Raw genomic sequence first — 20929 nt, forward strand, 5'->3', positions numbered from 1 at the left:
AAGGACTGGATAAGGAACCTTTGATTCAAACTTCAAATAAATGGATTCTCAGTGACCACCGACAGTTTTGTTGGGAGCCATATCAGTATCACACGTCAACTTCATTCAATCCCTGACCATTTCTTTATATTTAATTCCCAAATTGTTAAAAATACCATATAATATTAATTTTTAGGTGAAACCCATCAATATGCCTGGGGATCCACACAATTTGGGATAAGTGATTTTCTGAATTGCTCAGGCATTGTCGAATTAAATTAGCCATTAACTGCAAAAGAAAATTATTTCTTTGATGCCAGCACCAGCCGTAGCCTTTCAAACGTCAAACCTCAAACTAGTTCACTGCATGAATGTCGAAAAATTATGTAGCCACCTCCGATCGCAAACATGGGTAGTGCCAGGCCCACCCATGTCGGCTGGGAGCGGTCAGAATCAGGCCCGGCAAGTGTTCGACTTGAACTGCAGCACAACCCGACCTTACACTCCGACGTGGTCGAGTCACCAGGTATTTTATTCAGCAAGGTGATGCAACAGCTCCCAGACCAAATTAGAAAATATCCACTCAATAAATCACTAGACAAATATTCATTATAGTAACCAAGATAATCATCACTTTTAACTCTCCACAAGAAAACTTTTAAGCACTGATTCACTAATTTCTACTAAAATTTGTGATACTGCCTAGTCGTCTTTAATGGGGTCATCTGTTTCGAACCCACTAATTTGCCATAACAGTGCAAGTGGCAGCAGGATTTCACATGCTGTATGAGAATTTCAAGGCTTGTCTGAGGGAAGAACCATGCTTTTCTCATATAATTCAAGCCTGCATGGCATCCATGAGGTAGAACGATATCAAAGAAGAAAAAAGTGAAAATTTTCGTGCATGTACTCTCCACTCTCTAGTATTGCCCTGTAATGCATACCTGACACGTTCCATTCCAAATCTTAACCCTGAGTTTGTTGGCATCTCACATCTACAACAAGATGGCGTATGTGGGGAGCATACCATTTCACTCTTTCAACGTGTTCTATTAAGACCTCCCAGTGATAACCTGCAGCAAGTAGCCATATATTCCACTCGGTTTCATTTTTCAAGATTGTTTTGCATGGATGTTAGTAGAACGAGAGAGTTTAAGTAAATAGGTAATGACGTTGTACCTTCTGATCTAGCAATGCCGGTAATGGATTGCAAAACATGGTTCTTCCATGAACCTTCCTCTGAGTCCTTAACATTACCATGTATGTGTAACATTCCACCCTCCTGTCTGCAATTTTTGGCAGGAAAGATTCAAAAACTTGCAAAATGAGAGCACAAACAACTTAATTCAATCACAGTAGAGCATGTTTGGCAAAGATATTCAAAGTTTAGCCAAGCAAGCACTAAGAGTTACTTTCAAAATGAGACCTTTTTGTACTTTAAAGTAAGAAAAAATGATTTAGCCTAACATGCTTCTAAGACATATGAACGACAATAACACACCTTAGTGCCCTGACTGCAGTAACCCAACTTCCTTCACTTGTTGGCAAGAGACCAAGGCAGACTCGATTGGCAACTCCCTGTTGAAATGAAAATACCAGTCATAGTTGAACGTGCATTGCACATTATTCTGAAATACTTTATAAGCGCTGGAAAAGTAATATTTTAATACCAATTTGTTGAGAGGATATGATGAGTCTCAAACAATCTAAAAAAATAAAATTTAAGAGGGAAAAAAATACACTCTTGAAAATCAACCTCTATGATTCAAAGTTTTTTTTTATGATGAAATACTACAAATGAACAACATTTTTATACTACATTTAGTATATAAGAATTAATTGTTAATACATGAATTTAAACACCTATTGAAATTCGTTGATACATGAATATAAATAAACTCATCTATAATAAATTAAAAACTCTAAATTCATGTAGAAGTCAAGATTCACAGAGTCTAGAATATAAATTAATTGAGAATTAATAACATGAAATTCACACATGACAAGGATTTTGCAATATTTATTACTTATTTAAAAACGAAAAGTAAGGTATGATTGAAATAATTGAATTATAGTAGGGTTAATATCGTCCAAAAAATTATTCTCACTTAATGTGATATTTAGGCCCTGTTTGAGCCACATTATTCCAAAAAATTACATTCTTAAATAGTGATTTGATATCATTTCAACCACACATTTTTCAATAAAATAATATTACACGCATACCAAAAACTTTTCTTTATTTTTTAACCACACATTTCCCATCAATACACTATTCAAGAATGCATTATTACCCAAATAATGTGGTTCAAACACCCTCTTAATAAATTATGGATATAATAAGGTCAAGACAGCAAATTGGTAACTTCGTAAAGACAAACTAACATACCTTTGGAGCTGTAACTCTATTATCTCCTTCCAGTATGGTGCAACGATCAGCCACAGAATTAGCTTGTAGATTACGACGTAGAGCCTCAACAGCATCTGGATTCCACTCACAAGCATACACAAATTTGGCATTGGCCCTGATAATCACCAGTATCAACACAAAAATTATCGCCAAAGAAAAAGGCTCAAGTATCAGCATGAGTTATAAAAATGAAAAACATACCTCACAAGGAAAGGCAGTGTAAAATATCCTATGCCAGAGAACAGATCTACGATAACATCATTTCTACAGTCAAGAGAGCCCATCCGTAGTTTCTCCGAAAGATTACCCCAAGAGAACATGCACTTCGTGGCATCAAAAGAATAGAGGATCCCATTTTCACGGTGGTCAACCCAGCCATCATCTCCAACAAGAATCTTTAATTTACTGTCCCTTGTCCCAGTTTGTGCAATTTCGGCCTAGATTTATCAGTATACCCAATTAATAGACACCCTCAAATTTTAAAGTCCACTAAGCCTCCGTTTGGAAACTTTATTAATCAACTTATAAAGAGGAATAATGGTTAGTCCCACAAAATACGTAGATAATAAATGAATAGTAGTTATAAATCTGTTGTTAAAATTAATGTTTGATTTTCACTGAATTTATAAATCATTTATAAAATGGTTGTCAGTACAACTTCAATAGGTTACTTATATTATGAATTTTTCTTATTACATATAAATTTTATTCGTACATTAAATTTTTAAAATTTTTTGCCCTCCGTATCAGTAATTCCTTGCTGGCCACTGATTGCAGTTCAAAGAAGATCCTCTTGTGCCATGAGTTCTCCAATACTAGCTTGTGCATCAAAACTGTTGTGTCTGGAATCTAATGATTTAACTCCTCTGAAAGTTAATTATTGTTTTTTTCTTTTACATTTTGAAATCTTGGAATGATTGATTCGATATTTTAAGTTTCAATACAAGCTAGAGCTTTTCAACAGTAAAGCATCTTTCTTGCATTTCTCTGATTGTTTTGTTAATTATTCATGTGAAATTGGTAGATTGGGATGACAAAGAAGAAGGCAAGAAAGTGACTCAGCAATGGGAAGATGACTGGGATGATGACGATGTCAATGATGATTTCTCCCTGCAGCTTAGGGGAGAACAACACCGAGAAGACTGAAGCCATGTCCACATGACACAGTTGTTGTAAGAGGATAGATGCTAAGTAGATTTTCAATCAAAACTTGGGAGTGTTTTTATCATATGGCTTTCCATTGCATCCTTAATTCCAGCTACTGAACTTCATTTTGAAATTTGCCCATTATGACTTTGTCTAGTTATTCCTATGTTTTCATATTCCTATATTCAATTCTTATAATCAGGCACGTGTGTATACTAAAATTTGACCAATTGTACTTGTCGCATGTCCAAGATGCTCAGAAATTTGTGATCTGGTTAGAAAATTAATTATAGAACTGGTGGATTAGTGGTTTGTTTAGAACTTGATTTTAAGCCAATCTTGAGTATGTTTCAGGAAGTGCTTGATTAACTAAAAAAAGTTTAGCAAATGCATGAGGCTGATGCCCCAAAAACCAAAGGGTTCCTCCGCAAGGTCTGGCTGGGGGTAAGATTTAAATGAATTTGTTAAGCCAGCCTTGAGAGCTCAAGTATTTAGAGATGATTAATAGCCTAATATGGTTATTATTAAGTTTGTAACTGATCCATGTTTATCGAAAAATCTCAAAAGAATGAGAACAAACAAGAGCATAAGGTGAATGAAATAGATCAAAAGGCACATCTTGTCAGCCTGAATCCTTTTTCTGGTTTAAATACTCCAGTTTTCTCTTTCCATATATAAGATTTTGTTTAGAATCTAGGAAAAAAGAAACCTAGGTGTGAACAAGATCAAGTTATTTCAAGGACCACGAGATTTCCGGAAACAAAAACATCCCTGTTGCTGATCAACTGGGATCATTCCTCCTCCTTTTGATGTGTCAATGGCCTCTAACAAGGAAACAACCTCATCCATTTCCGGTCTCTTATCGGGGTTGGCATCCCAACATCGCTTCATCACATTTGCGAAGGAATTCGGGCAACATCTTGGTATGTCTGGCCTCAAATTCTGTATTAGGAACATCAAGTTAAAGCTTTTAGACGAGATAGTTAAACTTGAGAACTAAATTTAAATAACTAAATGTGTCTACCCTGTAATGCCTTAAGTTTTTAGGTGAGGTTGTCCATCAAAGTGTACAATAGAGTTGTAATTCATTTAATTTTTCTTCTTATGGAAGATGTTGTGGAGAAATACTTCATAAAAGGTTATGATACATTACCTGGCGAACAACAGCCGAAGTCACCTCTGAGAAACTAAGATCGGGATGTGGCATGTCGCAGCAGTATATCTCCCATAAACAGATGCCAAAACTGTAAACGTCACATTTCCTATTATAGGGGTTGCCATTAAGAACCTGCACATGATTAGAGACACGCAACTTGCGTTAGTATCATAATTGGTGAAATTCTTACTCTCAAATACTTATTTTTGAGCATCCTAATCAAGATGATGGACAACATTTACATACCTCAGGAGCCATGTAGCCAAGGGTCCCCGTCTCCCCTGTCATGTCATTCGGATTCGAGGCTTCAACACGAGCAACTCCAAAATCTGCAATTTTCAGCGTGCGTGTCTTGTCCAAAAGCATATTTTCTGTCTTAACGTCTCTGTGAACGATCTTCTCAGAGTGAAGGTAACTTAACCTACAGAACGAGGTAAAACTCCATGAATAGTAACTAGAAAAGAAAAGGTCAAATCAAAGATGCAACTACCCTCTGGCAAGATCAAGTGCCATCTGAACGACGACTTTGAATGCTAGCTTCTTTCTACGGTTCTTTATGAGGTAAGATTTCAAGGCTCCACCCGGAAGATATTCCACAATAACACAACAGATGTTACTAGGCATGCCTATGTGACCATTTTCCGTTTGAAGATTAAGGTCTGAAGAGCCTACTGTTGCACCAATAAACTGCAAAAGCAGCGTTCAGACATTAATATTAGAAAGTTTCTACAAGAGATGGATCGACAGAAAACCAAACACCATAAGTTAACGACCTTGGTAACATTAGGATGATCGAGTTTATGCCACACTGCGACTTCTTGAGTAAAAGCAGCCCTTAGAGACGCGACTTCAGCATCTGTCCTGTGGCCCTCTTCCCCCCAGTCCAGCAGTTTAACTGAATCAATGAAGCTATCAAACTGTAAATTTCAAGTCTAGCAACTTCAACAGAATACCACCAGTTAAATATAGTTACAGACTCAGGTATTGTATTTTATGAAGAAATTTGTTACTTCTCTGGATTTCATTACTGTTTTAGCTTCTCCCTCTCAATGCAGCCTAACTCAAGTGGCAAACGTGGAGGCTCTAGGACTTTAAGGTCTTAGATGAAAGACTATAAGTGTGGGCAATATGTCTATTCCACACTTCAGTTTCTTAAACTATAGAAGGTTGGATTAGTTGTCTTATATTAAAGGACACGGTTAAGTTCCCGTCTGTAGAAGATTAATCTATCAAGCTTCCTGTTTTAACAGCATGTCGATGAAATGATGAAAAATGTTTGGTGAATCTTTGGCTTCGTATTGATCCTAGTCGCATCACACTGAGAGTTCAAAGTTTTCTGACATTAGCTACTCGAATCTTTTTCTTCACTATATTGGGTTCATTGTTGAGATCTAGCGTTAGATCCTGAGCAACTGAAAGTTCTCGAATAATTATAATATCAAGTGTTAGCAGAATTCAATTTTCTTCTGTCACGACAAAACTGTTTCTTCTTTCTTTTTCCTTTGTTTAATGAGTGAAAATTGAACAACTTGTTGAATCACGTGAAAGTTCATCCCAAATTAATGCAGTCTTCTCCCAATCCAATCCAATCCAATCCCGTGCCACAAGTCACGGATTCCATAACACTACAAATCAATAGACCAGACCAGTAAGCACGCCCCCACTCTTCCCCACCCTCACCCCTACCCCTACGTTTATAGCACCCGGAAAAGGAAAAAGACGAACGTCGGAAAAGTTTTTACGAAGATTTTACATGCAGGAGAAACCAAAGGGGTGCATATCTTCAGGTTGCCACCTCCCTAGAGAGAGCCCTGTAAATTTGATCAGAGCTGACTTCCAGAAAGGGCAACCAGAAGACTGTTGAACTGCCTAAATTATAGGCTCTAATCTCTATGATTATGTTTAGGTACCCACAAATAATTTGGGCTATAATTTTATGTGACTTTTTACAAGATATGAAGTAAAGGGATTAGAAAAAAGGAAAAAACAGAGGGCAAGTATAGGACAAGTGAGCTTTGAAAATGAAGCAACTAACCAGGAAATGACAAAAATGATTAGATAGTACGGGATAGTATATATTTAACTACAAAATCTTGTTCATTATACTTAAATAGCCTTGTCAAGTAGTGCATATCAAGTCTTTAATGGTGGAGCGGCGAGGAGGGAACTCACCAGCAACATCCTGGCCGTCGTAAATGCCACGGTGTACTGTCCCAAAAGTGCCACGAGCAATGACACCCTTGATGATCAGCTTGGAGGGTTCAATTTCCCAGTCGAACCTTTTCTTTCTGGTGGCTGCAGTGGTGGCGACGGTGGTGTTGTTTTCTTGAGTGGTTTTCTTGTTCTTCTCCATAGTCCATGCCCTGTTGAGATGTCTCTCCAATTCATCCAGACTCTTCAAATCTATCTGATCAGCTCTCACAAATCCATCACCGCTCTTCTCCATTTCTCTCTTCTTTTCAAGTGTGTATCTTTCTTTTCTGCACCATATATGTAGACAGTAGATCTTGTTTTTGTCTTGGTTTTACTTGAAAATGAAATCAAACCAAATAGAATTGTGCAAATAAGAGAGAAGGGGTGGGTGGGGTTGGGGTATTACTATTGAGCAGTCAGCAGCGCCATGTGGGCACATGCAATTGCCTAAAGACTATGGGTGCATGTGGCCCACAAGCTCTCATCTTCTCTCTTTCACATTCAATTCTATTTGCTTTTCTTGCCAAGTATTTAACGTGTCATCCGAAAATGAGAAGTGAACATAGACGCTAACAAGTTGAGAAGGTGTCACTTGACAGCAAAATTAAGAATATGAGACTTAGGTAGTCATGTTTTCAAAGAAACACAAATGCATTTTTGGTAGATTATATGTACATACTAGTTTTGTATACGTGCTGAATACGTTTTATGGTACACTTAAAAAGTATTTATATTTGAATTTTACAATTTTATATTATACTTCCAAAAATTTATGAATAACTGGTTTTAAGCTTTTATTACAGTTAAACCTCGATAAAGTAATACCCTCGGAACCGAAAAAAAATATTCATTTAGCGAGGTTATTTATTTATCGATAAATGAATAAATTATTCATTTATTGATAAATAAATATTTATTATTTTAGAGAGAGCTTTTCAATATGAAATATGTACATTGTATGTGGTAAGAAAAATCAAAAGACATTAATCAAAGTATTATTTGAATTTAGGGAAGCTCAAAAGTTTTGGTGAAACTTAATGTCTTTAAAAACTAAGTTCACGTACATAGTAAATGAAAAGGTTTAGTCTTTACCTATAAAAGTTAGATATTTGGAAGACATATTCCAAGCACATATAATATTTTGTTTCCCCTCCAATGTCTTATCATTATTTGAAAGGAGTAAAAAAATCAACTTTAACCGATAAAATGAGGAGTGTAATATGTGAGCATAAAAAAGAGAATCCAATTATTAGCCAAAAAGATATGCAAGCATGGGTGCAACAAAAGTTTGATTTGACTATTAGTCAATCAACAATATTGAACACTCTCAAAAAGGCATCGGAATATTTGTCAAATGAGATGAAAAATAGCGATGTTAAAAGGCACAAATCGGCAAAATACCCTGATTTAGAGAAAGTTTTGTATGAATGGTTTTTCAAAGGCAAGATAAAGTGAACATGTCTGGAGAAATTATCCAAGGAAAAGCAAAAGAGCTTTTGCAAAAAATGTATGGTGAAACTAATCCAGAATTCAACTTTTCTAGTGGATGGTTAGAACGTTTCAAGGCAAGATATGGAATCAAATCTTACCGACGTTTTGGTGAAAGTGGTTCAGTTATCATGGAGAACATTGAAAATACTTTACCTGGAATACGATCAAAACTAGATCAGTTTCAGTTAAAGGATATTTACAATATGGATGAAACTAGATTATTTTACCGATTGGAAGCTGATCATTCACTTGTTACCAAGCAGCTCGAAGGACGCAAAAAAGATAAGGAGAGAATTACTGTTGTTGTTTGTTGCAATGGTGATGGATCTGACAAAGTACCACTTTGGGTTATTGGTAAGTATGCAAATCCTAGATGCTTTAAAAATGTGAACATGAACAATCTTAATTGCAAGTATCGATCCAACAAGAAAGCTTGGATGACTGGCTTGTTTGTTCAAGATTTTGTTGGTTGGTTTGATAAGAGAATGAATGGCAGGAAGGTTCTCTTAATAGTAGACAATTGCCCAACTCATCCAAAGGTAGTTGAAGGCTTGAAAAATGTAGAGTTATTTTTCTTACCTCCTAACACAACGTCTAAGATTCAACCATGTGATGCTGGGATTATTCGAGCATTCAAAGCTCATTATCGTCATTGTTTTTATTCTAGCATCTTACAAGACCTTGAGGTTGAAGCACCAAATCCTGAAAAAATTAATATTTTGAATGCTATTAATTTTGCTAACATGCTTGGAATTTTGATATGAAGACAACAACAATTGCAAATTGTTTTCGGCATTGCAAGATTCGGTCAGAAGAAAACAATGTTCCCGAACTAGAAGTTGGTGAATTAGATGAAGGTATCCAAGGATTAAAAGATGTCATCTCTAATTTACACTATAGAAATGTGATGGATGTTGAATATCTTTTGAACTATCCTAGCGAGAATGATGCAGTTATGGAATCACCTACAGACGAAAAAATTATTCAATCGGTAATGAACAGTAATGATGATGAGAATGATCCTGAACCAGATGATTGTAGCGTTGTCCAAATGTGTTGTCAAAAGAGGCATTTCAAGCAATAGTCACCTTAAACAACTACTTGTTATAACACGAGCAAAATATTCTGAAAGTTGTGTATGCTCTACAAAAAGTTAAGGATGAGATTCATTTTGGTTTAGGTGGGAAGAAAAAATAATCAACTATAGATGCATATTTTCAAAAGGAATGATTATTGTACGGGTATTGTTGATTGATTGAAAGATTTTGGTCTATATATATATATATTTTTTTTTTTTCTCAATGAAATTCAGTAATTATTACTTTATATTTTTATTAGACCCTTAAGGATTCAATTTTTTTTATTACTTAATGCATTTAGCGAGGTTATTATTTTAGTCCATTGGCCCAAGTCGGGATCAAAAGAAATTATTATATAATCGAGGTTATTACTTTATCGAACATTACTTTATCGAGGTTTAACTGTATGAAAGTGGGTAGGCATTTTTTTTCCTTTTTGAAGTGTGCCACTAAACTTTTTGATTGTGGCCACAAATAACATTACTTGGATCTTAGTACTCACAAGTATTAAAAGTGATAACGTTTTAGATCAATATAAAAAAGTTTGATAAAAGATCATCTATAAATTATATGGTAAATAATAATATTAAATGTTCATCGATAAAAATTAGTTAAAAACCTCAACAAGGCCTTTCATATTGGTCACAGAAGAACCGTTTTCGAATGATGGAAACTTTTATAAAGATCTTTAGACCTTGCATTTGACGTAACAAGAATGACATTTGTCAATATGCCATTGGCCTACAAAGAGCATCATATATTACTGTATTAGAGTATCTCCAAAAACAATTGTAAACATGAAATGCTCTATTTTAAAGAGTTAACCCTTAGAATAATGCTCTAAAAGATAGAGAAATATAATAAATATTTTTTGGGAGTAGTAAAATTAAGTGTTAAATATAAAGGACTCGTTGGAGTATTTTAAAATTTTAACTTTTTAAATTTATAGATGTTTTTCTTTGGTGTTTAAGTTGTAAGAATACTTTTATCTAAAACAGATGAAACAAACCGACCTTAGCTCAGTTGGTAGAGCGGAGGACTGTAGTGTCATCATGGTAATCCTTAGGTCGCTGGTTCGAATCCGGCAGGTCGGATTAACTTACTTTTTCTTAGTAACAACCATACCCGTGTGGTATTATCTACCTACAGCATCGTGTAAATGGGAAAAAATGTCGTAGAATTTTTTAAGTAAAATTCTATCTTTCGTTAATTACTTTATAAATATGAAACTTAGACTTGTAATCTCGATACTGTTGAAATGTGTTCACAATAAACTAAAATTGCACTAAATTTTGTACTCATCAAACCACTTTGAGGCAGGTCGTCAGAAGCTAAATAAAAACACAAGTACGATGGGACGACAATGCGACCAAGGCATGTTGTTACATGTTCTTCAATTGTATCCACTTTATTGTGCTAAATATGCCATAAAATACTTGACGTGTTGAATAAAAGTTCGTAGAGTGATTCGAATCCGGTGGAACAGAATTTTGGGACTTCAGATGAACTTTGTTGCTTTGCCATTCATAAACATGAAAGAATGTTATTCTACCTGTTGTATCAAGTATCAACTGAGGCTGTCCTAATTTTTCGAAGAAAATGAGAAAAGTGGAATCCTTTTCTTCCTCCAAGCAAATTTTAAATTCTGAACAATATGCAGAAGTTGTTATAAAGAATTTGTTAGCTTCAACTAAGGTTTCCATCTGGAATTTAATGCCCAGAAAAATAAGCACTTTTTTCTGTCCCATCCTTAGTGAATATAACTTATATGTGAAAATGTAGAAAATTAATACTTGAAGCTCACAGTTATGAATAATCAAGCATGATGTGTCATATCTAGTTCAGTTTAAATTGGTTCAACTTTTTATATATTCTTGTAAGGACGTGTTTGTCGCGCCATATTAAACCGGATAAAGATTAATTTAATTCTGTCTGCTGTTTGGTGCAATTAATACCAGGATTAATTGCTTATCCTCCTTTAATCAATCCTATAAAATTAGTATGATATATGACGTGGGTTTAGACCTTAATATTTCTGTTGGAAATTGGTTGAGGACCAATGTGCATATGAATGAGAAATTCGGTCCTATTTGAAGGAAATTAAAATTTGGGTGTGTCCCTTCGCCTACCACCCTTCAACTTCTATATATAAAAGACCATTTGAACTTTTATTTTCATTACACAAAAAATTATTCTTTCATATCATGTTGCATAAAACACTTTATAGAAGTAATTCCACTCGTCATCATATTGTTGATTGATTGAAAGATTTTGGTCTATATATATATATTTTTTTTTTTCTCAATGAAATTCAGTAATTATTACTTTATATTTTTATTGGACCCTTAAGGATTCAATTTTTTTTATTACTTAATGCATTTAGCGAGGTTATTATTTTAGTCCATTGGCCCAAGTCGGGATCGAAAGAATTTATTATATAATCGAGGTTATTACTTTATCGAACATTACTTTATCGAGGTTTAACTGTATGAAAGTGGGTAGGCATTTTTTTTCCTTTTTGAAGTGTGCCACTAAACTTTTTGATTGTGGCCACAAATAACATTACTTGGATCTTAGTACTCACAAGTATTAAAAGTGATAACGTTTTAGATCAATATAAAAAAGTTTGATAAAAGATCATCTATAAATTATATGGTAAATAATAATATTAAATGTTCATCGATAAAAATTAGATAAAAACCTCAACAAGGCCTTTCATATTGGTCACAGAAGAACCGTTTTCGAATGATGGAAACTTTTATAAAGATCTTTAGACCTTGCATTTGACGTAACAAGAATGACATTTGTCAATATGCCATTGGCCTTCAAAGAGCATCATATATTACTGTATTAGAGTATCTCCAAAAACAATTGTAAACATGAAATGCTCTATTTTAAAGAGTTAACCCTTAGAATAATGCTCTAAAAGATAGAGAAATATAATAAATATTTTTTGGGAGTAGTAAAATTAAGTGTTAAATATAAAGGACTCGTTGGAGTATTTTAAAATTTTAACTTTTTTAAATTTATAGATGTTTTTCTTTGGTGTTTAAGTTGTAAGAATACTTTTATCTAAAACAGATAAATATTGTTTATTAGAAAAAAAAGGGAAACAAACCGACCTTAGCTCAGTTGGTAGAGCGGAGGACTGTAGTGTCATCATGGTAATCCTTAGGTCGCTGGTTCGAATCCGGCAGGTCGGATTAACTTACTTTTTCTTAGTAACAACCATACCTGTGTGGTATTATCTACCTACAGCATCGTGTAAATGGGAAAAAATGTCGTAGAATTTTTTAAGTAAAATTCTATCTTTCGTTAATTACTTTATAAATATGAAACTTAGACTTGTAATCTCGATACTGTTGAAATGTGTTCACAATAAACTAAAATTGCACTAAATTTTGTACTCATCAAACCACTTTGAGGCAGGTCGTCAGAAGCTAAATAAAAACACAAGTACGATGGGACGACAATGCGACCAAGGCATGTTGTTACATGTTCTTCAATTGTATCCACTTTATTGTGCTAAATATGCCATAAAATACTTGACGTGTTGAATAAAAGTTTGTAGAGTGATTCGAATCCGGTGGAACAGAATTTTGGGACTTCAGATGAACTTTGTTGCTTTGCCATTCATAAACATGAAAGAATGTTATTCTACCTGTTGTATCAAGTATCAACTGAGGCTGTCCTAATTTTTCGAAGAAAATTAGAAAAGTGGAATCCTTTTCTTCCTCCAAGGCAAATTTTAAATTCTGAACAATATGCAGAAGTTGTTATAAAGAATTTGTTAGCTTCAACTAAGGTTTCCATCTGGAATTTAATGCCCAGAAAAATAAGCACTTTTTTCTGTCCCATCCTTAGTGAATATAGCTTATATGTGAAAATGTAGAAAATTAATACTTGAAGCTCACAGTTATGAATAATCAAGCATGATGTGTCATATCTAGTTCAGTTTAAATTGGTTCAACTTTTTATATATTCTTGTAAGGACGTGTTTGTCGCGCCATATTAAACCGGATAAAGATTAATTTAATTCTGTCTGCTGTTTGGTGCAATTAATACCAGGATTAATTGCTTATCCTCCTTTAATCAATCCTATAAAATTAGTATGATATATGACGTGGGTTTAGACCTTAATATTTCTGTTGGAAATTGGTTGAGGACCAATGTGCATATGAATGAGAAATTCGGTCCTATTTGAAGGAAATTAAAATTTGGGTGTGTCCCTTCGCCTACCACCCTTCAACTTCTATATATAAAAGACCATTTGAACTTTTATTTTCATTACACAAAAAATTATTCTTTCATATCATGTTGCATAAAACACTTTATAGAAGTAATTCCACTCGTCATCAAAATCATGGTTATGGTAGAGAAGGAACTCTGTTCGAGTTCATTGGTCGAAGCCATTTAGAGCACTCCTATAGCTTGACGAGGTCGTTGTATATTGGGAGATGATTGCCGGAGAACCGTTAGCACCAATGCGAGACAAATTCATCTTGAGGAGAGTGTCAAACACTTGCCTCGGCCGATCGCATCATTTGCATATCCTTTTTTCCTCATTTCTAATTTCTTTAATTATGCTTTGATTTCAGAAAATGATTAACTTCATTGTATGTTTTTGTGAGATTCGATCCAAAGAATGACTTGCTTTCGTTGAATTGAAAGGGATGAATCCATATTAATATGTTCAGATTCGGTAGATTATTGTTTTGCTTTTCAAATCCATTTCGGTATATAGAAATTACGTTTCAATTTCACACAAATAAACGATATGATTTTTGTGAATATAATATGCACAATTATTGGTGTAATTTCTCCAACAATCTTAAGATGAATTCCGGTGCTTCTTGTGCATTTTATATTCTAATTAGAATATGAAATTCTACTCAGGTATTTTCTCTAAGAAGACTGGTATTCCATCATCATATATCCTCTATATTTGGTTTTGATTAGTGAATAATTAAGTGTCGAATATTTACTCTTACATACCAACCATTGTGTTAAAACTGCAAATATGTATTTTCTGGATTAAAGAACTGCCATAATTGGTTTTTCTCTCAATTCATATGATGGTGGTTGGGTTTGTGATAAAGTTATGTTATTGGAATAACTTGTAATACAAGTTGCATGCATTTTTAGATTTAAAAACTGCACTAATTTTTTTTTAAGGAAATCAAAATTAGTTTCTGCCGACATGAGGGAAATTTGGAAGAAGTATATTGAAAAAGCATATATAAATGCATTCTTTTAATATTCATAAAGAAACGAATAAAGGAGAATATGGATTTGCTGTTACAAATCCGATGAAATTCTGCAAACTGTTAATTACATGAAGGGTTATTTTGTAATTAATTACTTCATAATTCATAAAATCGGGTTACAATTGTGAAATTAATCATATAGTAACTGCTGCCTTTGATTTTAACACGGCTTTGGCTGGTGACTGTTCAGGAATCTAAATGTTATGTTTTGTCCATTTATTTGCCAATTGAATATTTGTATAATCTATAAAGTCTCTACATGGCTAGAATAAATTCATGAATTTGTGGCTTGGCAACATCTAAAATATGTTTTATATGACAGGAAATTGCTGACACCTTTTAATCCAAAAGGTTTGTCCATATCAAAAGATTAATGGCAAATATATGCTACATGATTTTATTAGAATATTTTCTTTCATTAATTCATAAATCAGTTAAGAGTTTTGAACATTTCAAAATGAACCAATGCCTATTGAATTCTGGAAGGAAAAGTCAGTAAAGTTGTGTAATTGTCCTCATTTTGGCACTAAAGTTGTGAATTTATTCATGTTGTAATTGCCATCCATTTATTTAGAATATGATAGAAAGTAAATTATTGTAATTATTATCACATTGCATGGATGTCGGTAACGTAAATGCATGTGACTCTTCAATTTTAAATGCAAAAGAAAATGAAAACGGTGGACAAATGTATGTGACTTTTCATTTTTATGGAAATTTGATAAGTTACTAGAAATTATATGCAATGAATTCATTTGTATAAAATACAGATGTGAATATGGAATGTGACATTATAATGTCATTTGTATAAACATGAATTCCAAATAGTGAATTCATTTGGCGAATCCATACAATGGTTTGGATTTCGGAGACTTTTTGGTCAGTATATGTAAATCGGTATACGCATATACGGTATGCTGTAAATACGGTAAGATGCAAATACGGTAAGTCGCATATACGGTAAGTTGTATATACGGTGAACGGCAGCATATACGATAAGTCGCATATACGGTAAGTTATATACACGGTATGCGTCAATCCGGTGAGTAACATATATGGTATGAAGTTTTAAAGCCGATATATGTCAATGAATTTTGGTTTGAAAATTATACAAACCTTAACTAATGATGATAACTTCAATTAATTCTGTGAAATTAAATGAGATGACTAGTGCAAAATTATAGTTGTATAAGAGTGACAAAATGTGGTTTTGTCCTAATCATTTTAAAGTGAAAATTGCTTGCCCAATTATTGGGATATAAAAATATTTTATAGAGCAAAAATGGTGTCTATAGTTGGTGGTGTGCCGGAAATCCTTAAAAATAATGATTGTAAAATGACATTCATTTGTAAATGATAAAAATTTTGTTATGCAAAAATTGCAAATAATATTATGAAATATTCTAGAAATAATTTTAAGAGGTGTGTCCTCTTGTAAGGTTGTGTTATTTGCAAACACAACTTTTTAATCGATGGTTGATTAATTCATTCAAATGTGAATATGGTGAAATGTACCTCATTATTTGATGTGAATAATATTATTTGTGAAATGTCACAAATATAAAAGTTGCACATGGTTGAAGAAGCTTAGTCTTCTTCATTGTTGAATTTGACTTCAATTGTGGAATCAATTAAGTTGGTTTATGCTTGAAAAAGCGTTGTTGGTCTAGTGATGTTCAAATTAATATGGTTGATTGAAGTACAATTTCGAATGGAAAATGATTTTTCATTCATGTGAAGCAACAACTATTTTGTAAGTACTTAGACTTTCACCAAATATTTGATATAGATATTATCTAAGTAATAAATGGATTAAACTATGAAAAAGTTGATAAGCTCTAAGTTCAAGAATAATCTAAAAGTGTGGGGGTTATCATAAATGCTTGAGAACTTATGTGAAAAGTTCAAGTCATGTGGGTACAACGCTACTACTTGGATATATAACCCTAATTTAGGAATTGTAGGCATAACTTAGTTTAAAGTTACACTTTCATGCACATTTTGGAAGAGACACCATATGAGTTATGGAAATGTCATCCTCCTTCCTACCAATACTTAAAAGTGTGGGGGTGTTTGGCAAAAGTAGAAATTCCTAAGTTTAAACAAATAAAGATTGGTCCAAAAATGATTGATTGCTTATTTATTGGATACGCCAATAATAGTAGTGCATATCGTTTCCTCATATAAAAATCAGATATACATGAAGGTACCATAATTGAGTCAAGGAATGTGATATTCTTTGAGAATGTGTTTCCTTACAAAGATAAGGAAAATGTGACTTGAATAACAGAACATATGAAACTACAAATGAGTCTTCAAATGAGGAAGAACTAAGACATAGTAAGAGGGCTAGAATGTCCATTTCGTTTTATCCGAATTTTCTAACATATATGATAGAAGATGATCCAAAAACTTCAGAAGAAGCAATAATGTCTATTCCGAACGCACTACATTGGAAGGAAGCTATTAATAGTGAGATAGATTCCATAATGCAAATTCATACATTGGAATTGGTAGATATACCTCTTGAAAATAAGCTTTTAGAGTGTAAATGGAATAAAACATGATAGATCCATTGACAAATATAAGGCTAAATTAGTTGCCAAAGGATATATGCAGGAAGAAGGATTTGACTTCTTTACCTACTCACCCGTGACTAGAATAACTTCGATAAGGTTACTAATTGTAATTGCAGCAATACATAACCTTGAAATTCACCGAATGGATGTGAAAATGGGATTTATAAACAGTGAGTTAGAAAAAGAGATATACATGGAATAACTTGAAGGTGCCTCCAAGTGAAAGCCATAAAGTTTGTAAATTTGTTGAGTCGTTATGTGGCTCCTAAGCAGTGATACCAAAAGTTTAACAAAACGATATTGTCAAACGACTTCAATATAAATGAATGGGACAATTGTGTATACATGAAAAATATACCAGATTGTGTGTCTATATGTAGACGATATGTTGATGATGAGCAATAGTCACGAAGTGGTGCTAAACGCTAAGAAATTTCTTACGACATGGGTGTGACATATGTAATACTAGAGATAAAAATCTCTAGAACATCGAAAGGAATTGTACTTTTCCAATCTCATTATGTTAAGAAAATATTTAAAAAGTTTGAAGTATTAGAGGAAAGTTCGGTAAAAACCCTATTGACACAAGTTTACACTTGGTCAAAATAAGAGTGAAAGCGTGTCACAACCGAGATATTCACAAGTAATTGGCATTATAATGTATATTACGAACTGAACTCGATCGAATAATCTTTTTGCTGTGATTAAACTTGATAGATTCACGAGTAATCCAGGCCATGGTTATTGGGTGGCAATGACAGAGGTCCTTAGGTATTTGAAATATACCATGATCTGTTGATTACGTTTCACAAAATATCTTGCGGTATTGGAAGGATATTGTGATGCTATGATATACACTAAGTCTAAAGTGGATGAAAATTGATGAAAGCGCTAAAGTAGATAAAATTGGATGAAAGCCGATCATGACAGTTGTTTGGATATATAAGAACAAATGGAATTTTTGAGAATATTCATAAAGTTCGAATGCAATGCAATGCTTTAATGATGATATTGAGTACCCATGTATAAAATCCACTAGTGAATATGATTGAATAGAGTAACGATTTGATAAAAATCCTCCAATCGTGTTGACAAAGCTTTAGATAAAGCTAATGAGAAGCATGTAACTTCATGAAATGATTTCTTGATGGTGACAATGTGTATCTATCAAATGAATCAATCATTGGCTAGCTAAATTTGAAAAGATACTAAGTCACGTGTAATGGTAAGTTTAGACGTGTAAATCGTAGACATAATGCCACAAGCAGTTGATCTCATTGGTGTGAACTTGTGGATCCATTTATATATGTTTACAAAGAGATCAAGTATACTGTATATCGAATGGAATGAGATTAAGCCTACTGAGTAAGAGTCCTTATGATAGTAACCCAATCTTGTAGACTGGAGATCCCAATATCTTAGTTCAAAGGGACAACTAAGTTATGATGATTCCATGAAACACTCAGGAAACTAAATTCCTAACTCATTCATATGATACCAAAGTACTTTTTGCGGAGTAGTTGGAGGTTAAGATAAACTTTTAATGACTCCTATATCTTGACTAAGCCAAGTGGAGTAGGGGAGAATACTCTTAACAGAAGGTCACTTATGGGAGTGTGAAGTGGGGCCGCTTCAGTGAGAATTATTTAAGGCTTGAATTTTCTAAACACTTACAGAACCAAGATATGTTCAGGGCCCAAATGAACCAAGTCATGAGAATCATGAACAGTTTATGGGAGACATTATGTGAGTACTGTTGTTTTGGTTTACAACAACGGTCGATACTTCAAGAACATTGCTTTTACCAATTAACTAATAAATTCGATAGTATTTCACTAAGGAAGGTTCAAAACCAAAAGCTGCCTTACCTGATGCAATGTTTTCCGCTCTCTCTCTCTCTACTAGTGTCTACATTATCATTTGCATATGTGAAATTTTCATTCATGTGGGGGATTGTTGGAAATTGGTTGAGGACCAATGTGTATATAAATGAGAAATTTGGTCATATTTGAAGGAAATTAAAATTTGGGGTACGTCCCTTCAACTTCTATATATAATATCGTTTGGACTTTTATTTTCATTACACAAAAATTATTCTTTCATGTCATGTTGCATAAAACACTTTATAGAAGTGTTTCCACTTTGCATCAAAATCATGGTCGTGGTAGAGAGGGAACTCCGTTCGAGTTCGTTGGTCGAAATCATTTAGAGTGCTCCTATGGCTTGATGTGGTCGTTATATCTTAGGGGATGATTGCCGGAGAACCGTTAGCACCGATACGAGACAAATTCATTTTAAGGAGAAAATGTCAAATACTTGCCTCGGCCGATCGCATCATTTGTATTTCCTTTTTTCCTCATTTTCTGATTTTTTTTTAATTATACTTTGATTTCAGAAAATGATTAACTTCATTGTATGTTTTTGCGAGATTCTATCCAAAGAATGACTTGATTTCGTTCAAGAATTGAAAGGGATGAATCCATATGATACGTTCAGATTCGATAGATTATTGTTTTGCTTCTCAAATCCATTTTGGTAAGTCGAAATTACGTTTCGATTTCACGCAAATAAACAACATGATTTTTTTTGAATATAATATGCACAATTATTGGTGTAATTTCTCAAACAATTTATTCATCATTTTGTTATGAATGAAGAAAAGATTAGTTAAATTGAAATAAATAAATTTACTTACAAGTAAATAAGAGCTAAGAATTTTTACTCGTAAGTAATAAATAACTTATAAATAAAAAAAAGTTCTTATAGGCAATAAATCACTTAGGTTGACGTCAAAAATTGTTAAGTGTAATTTTTGGCCAACTTCTTGGATGAAAATGTGTGTTTTCTTTTTTTTTTTGATCGGTAAATGTGAATATATTGATCAAAACTGTATCATGTACAAATACACCGGGCATACCCGGGCAAGACAATGTCCAAATAAAATACAAGTACACCGGCCATACCCGGGCGAAACAAAGTTAATGATAAGTACAAGTACACCGGGCATTCCCGGGCAAATCAAAATCCAAAACCAAAACAACTACTCCGGGCATACCCGGGAGACACAAAGTAGGCAAAATACATAAGAGATCAATGATCCACGGCCAAGGATTCAAAAAGAATCAAGACATCCGGATATAAAGTAAACATGACTTTGTATACGTGTGTCTTGATCCTTTTAGTAATAGAATCCAAGTCGGCCGGGAGGTCTTCAAAAATCTTCCTATTCCTCGTAAGCCATATGTAGTAAACTGTGCTAGCAAGAGAAACTCTCTCGTCTTGGTCAGCCACGAAGTTCCACGATTCTCCTTTTTCATCCACTTAAGCGCAATGGCAAGTGTAGACATAGATCTTGTGATGCCAAGCCATCTCCTAATGCTCCCCCATAATGAGGAAGTGAAGGAGCACTTAAAGAATAGATGGTCACAAATTTCCTCAAAAAGTACACAAAAGACACACCTCCGATCAATATTCAAGAAGAGTAGTTTGTCTTTAGTTAGCAGCTTTGATTGGGCCGCTAACCAAAGCAAGAAAGAATGCTTCGGAGTGATGCACGGCTTCCAAACTTCTCCTCCCCACGGCTTCAAAGTACCTTTATGCCTAAAGTAATCATAGGCAATTTTTGTTGA

General features: G+C 33.9%; 3 protein-coding genes, 2 non-coding genes and 1 pseudogene across 5 annotated transcripts in view; 3 read left to right on the forward strand and 3 right to left on the reverse strand.

Moving 5' to 3' along the window:
- Positions 1–224: 224 nt before the first annotated feature.
- Positions 225–3001, reverse strand: LOC111376906 (tRNA wybutosine-synthesizing protein 2/3/4-like). Its single transcript, XM_022999921.1, has 6 exons — positions 2591–3001; positions 2369–2504; positions 1481–1557; positions 1159–1265; positions 924–1052; positions 225–823 (listed from the first exon to the last, which is right to left on the reverse strand). The coding sequence occupies exons 1-5, from the start codon at positions 2707–2709 to the stop codon at positions 946–948; spliced, it is 546 nt and encodes a 181-aa protein (XP_022855689.1). The 5' UTR covers positions 2710–3001; the 3' UTR covers positions 225–823; positions 924–945.
- A 1103-nt stretch (positions 3002–4104) lies between these two features.
- Positions 4105–7240, reverse strand: LOC111376905 (serine/threonine-protein kinase HT1-like). Its single transcript, XM_022999920.1, has 6 exons — positions 6864–7240; positions 5465–5586; positions 5182–5378; positions 4938–5112; positions 4689–4823; positions 4105–4477 (listed from the first exon to the last, which is right to left on the reverse strand). Exons 1-6 carry the CDS (start codon positions 7135–7137, stop codon positions 4271–4273), a joined length of 1110 nt encoding a protein of 369 aa, XP_022855688.1. The 5' UTR covers positions 7138–7240; the 3' UTR covers positions 4105–4270.
- A 799-nt stretch (positions 7241–8039) lies between these two features.
- Positions 8040–15064, forward strand: LOC111376899 (annotated as a pseudogene).
- On the forward strand, positions 10463–10548 carry TRNAY-GUA. Its single transcript is given in 2 exon segments — positions 10463–10499; positions 10513–10548. It is a non-coding gene; the product is annotated as a tRNA-Tyr (tRNA).
- TRNAY-GUA lies at positions 12572–12657 on the forward strand. Its single transcript is given in 2 exon segments — positions 12572–12608; positions 12622–12657. It is a non-coding gene; the product is annotated as a tRNA-Tyr (tRNA).
- Positions 15065–20576: 5512 nt separating the features above from the next.
- Positions 20577–20929, reverse strand: part of LOC111376908 (uncharacterized mitochondrial protein AtMg01250-like) — a 1466-nt gene continuing 1113 nt past the window's right edge. The window contains exon 2 of the mRNA XM_022999922.1: positions 20577–20630. Within this exon, the coding sequence (XP_022855690.1) occupies positions 20614–20630 (17 nt within the window). The 3' untranslated portion in view covers positions 20577–20613. The remainder of the gene's footprint in view (positions 20631–20929) is intronic.

Source organism: Olea europaea, unplaced genomic scaffold (assembly GCF_002742605.1).
Source record: "Olea europaea var. sylvestris unplaced genomic scaffold, O_europaea_v1 scaffold1575, whole genome shotgun sequence".
Taxonomy (NCBI): domain Eukaryota; kingdom Viridiplantae; phylum Streptophyta; class Magnoliopsida; order Lamiales; family Oleaceae; genus Olea; species Olea europaea.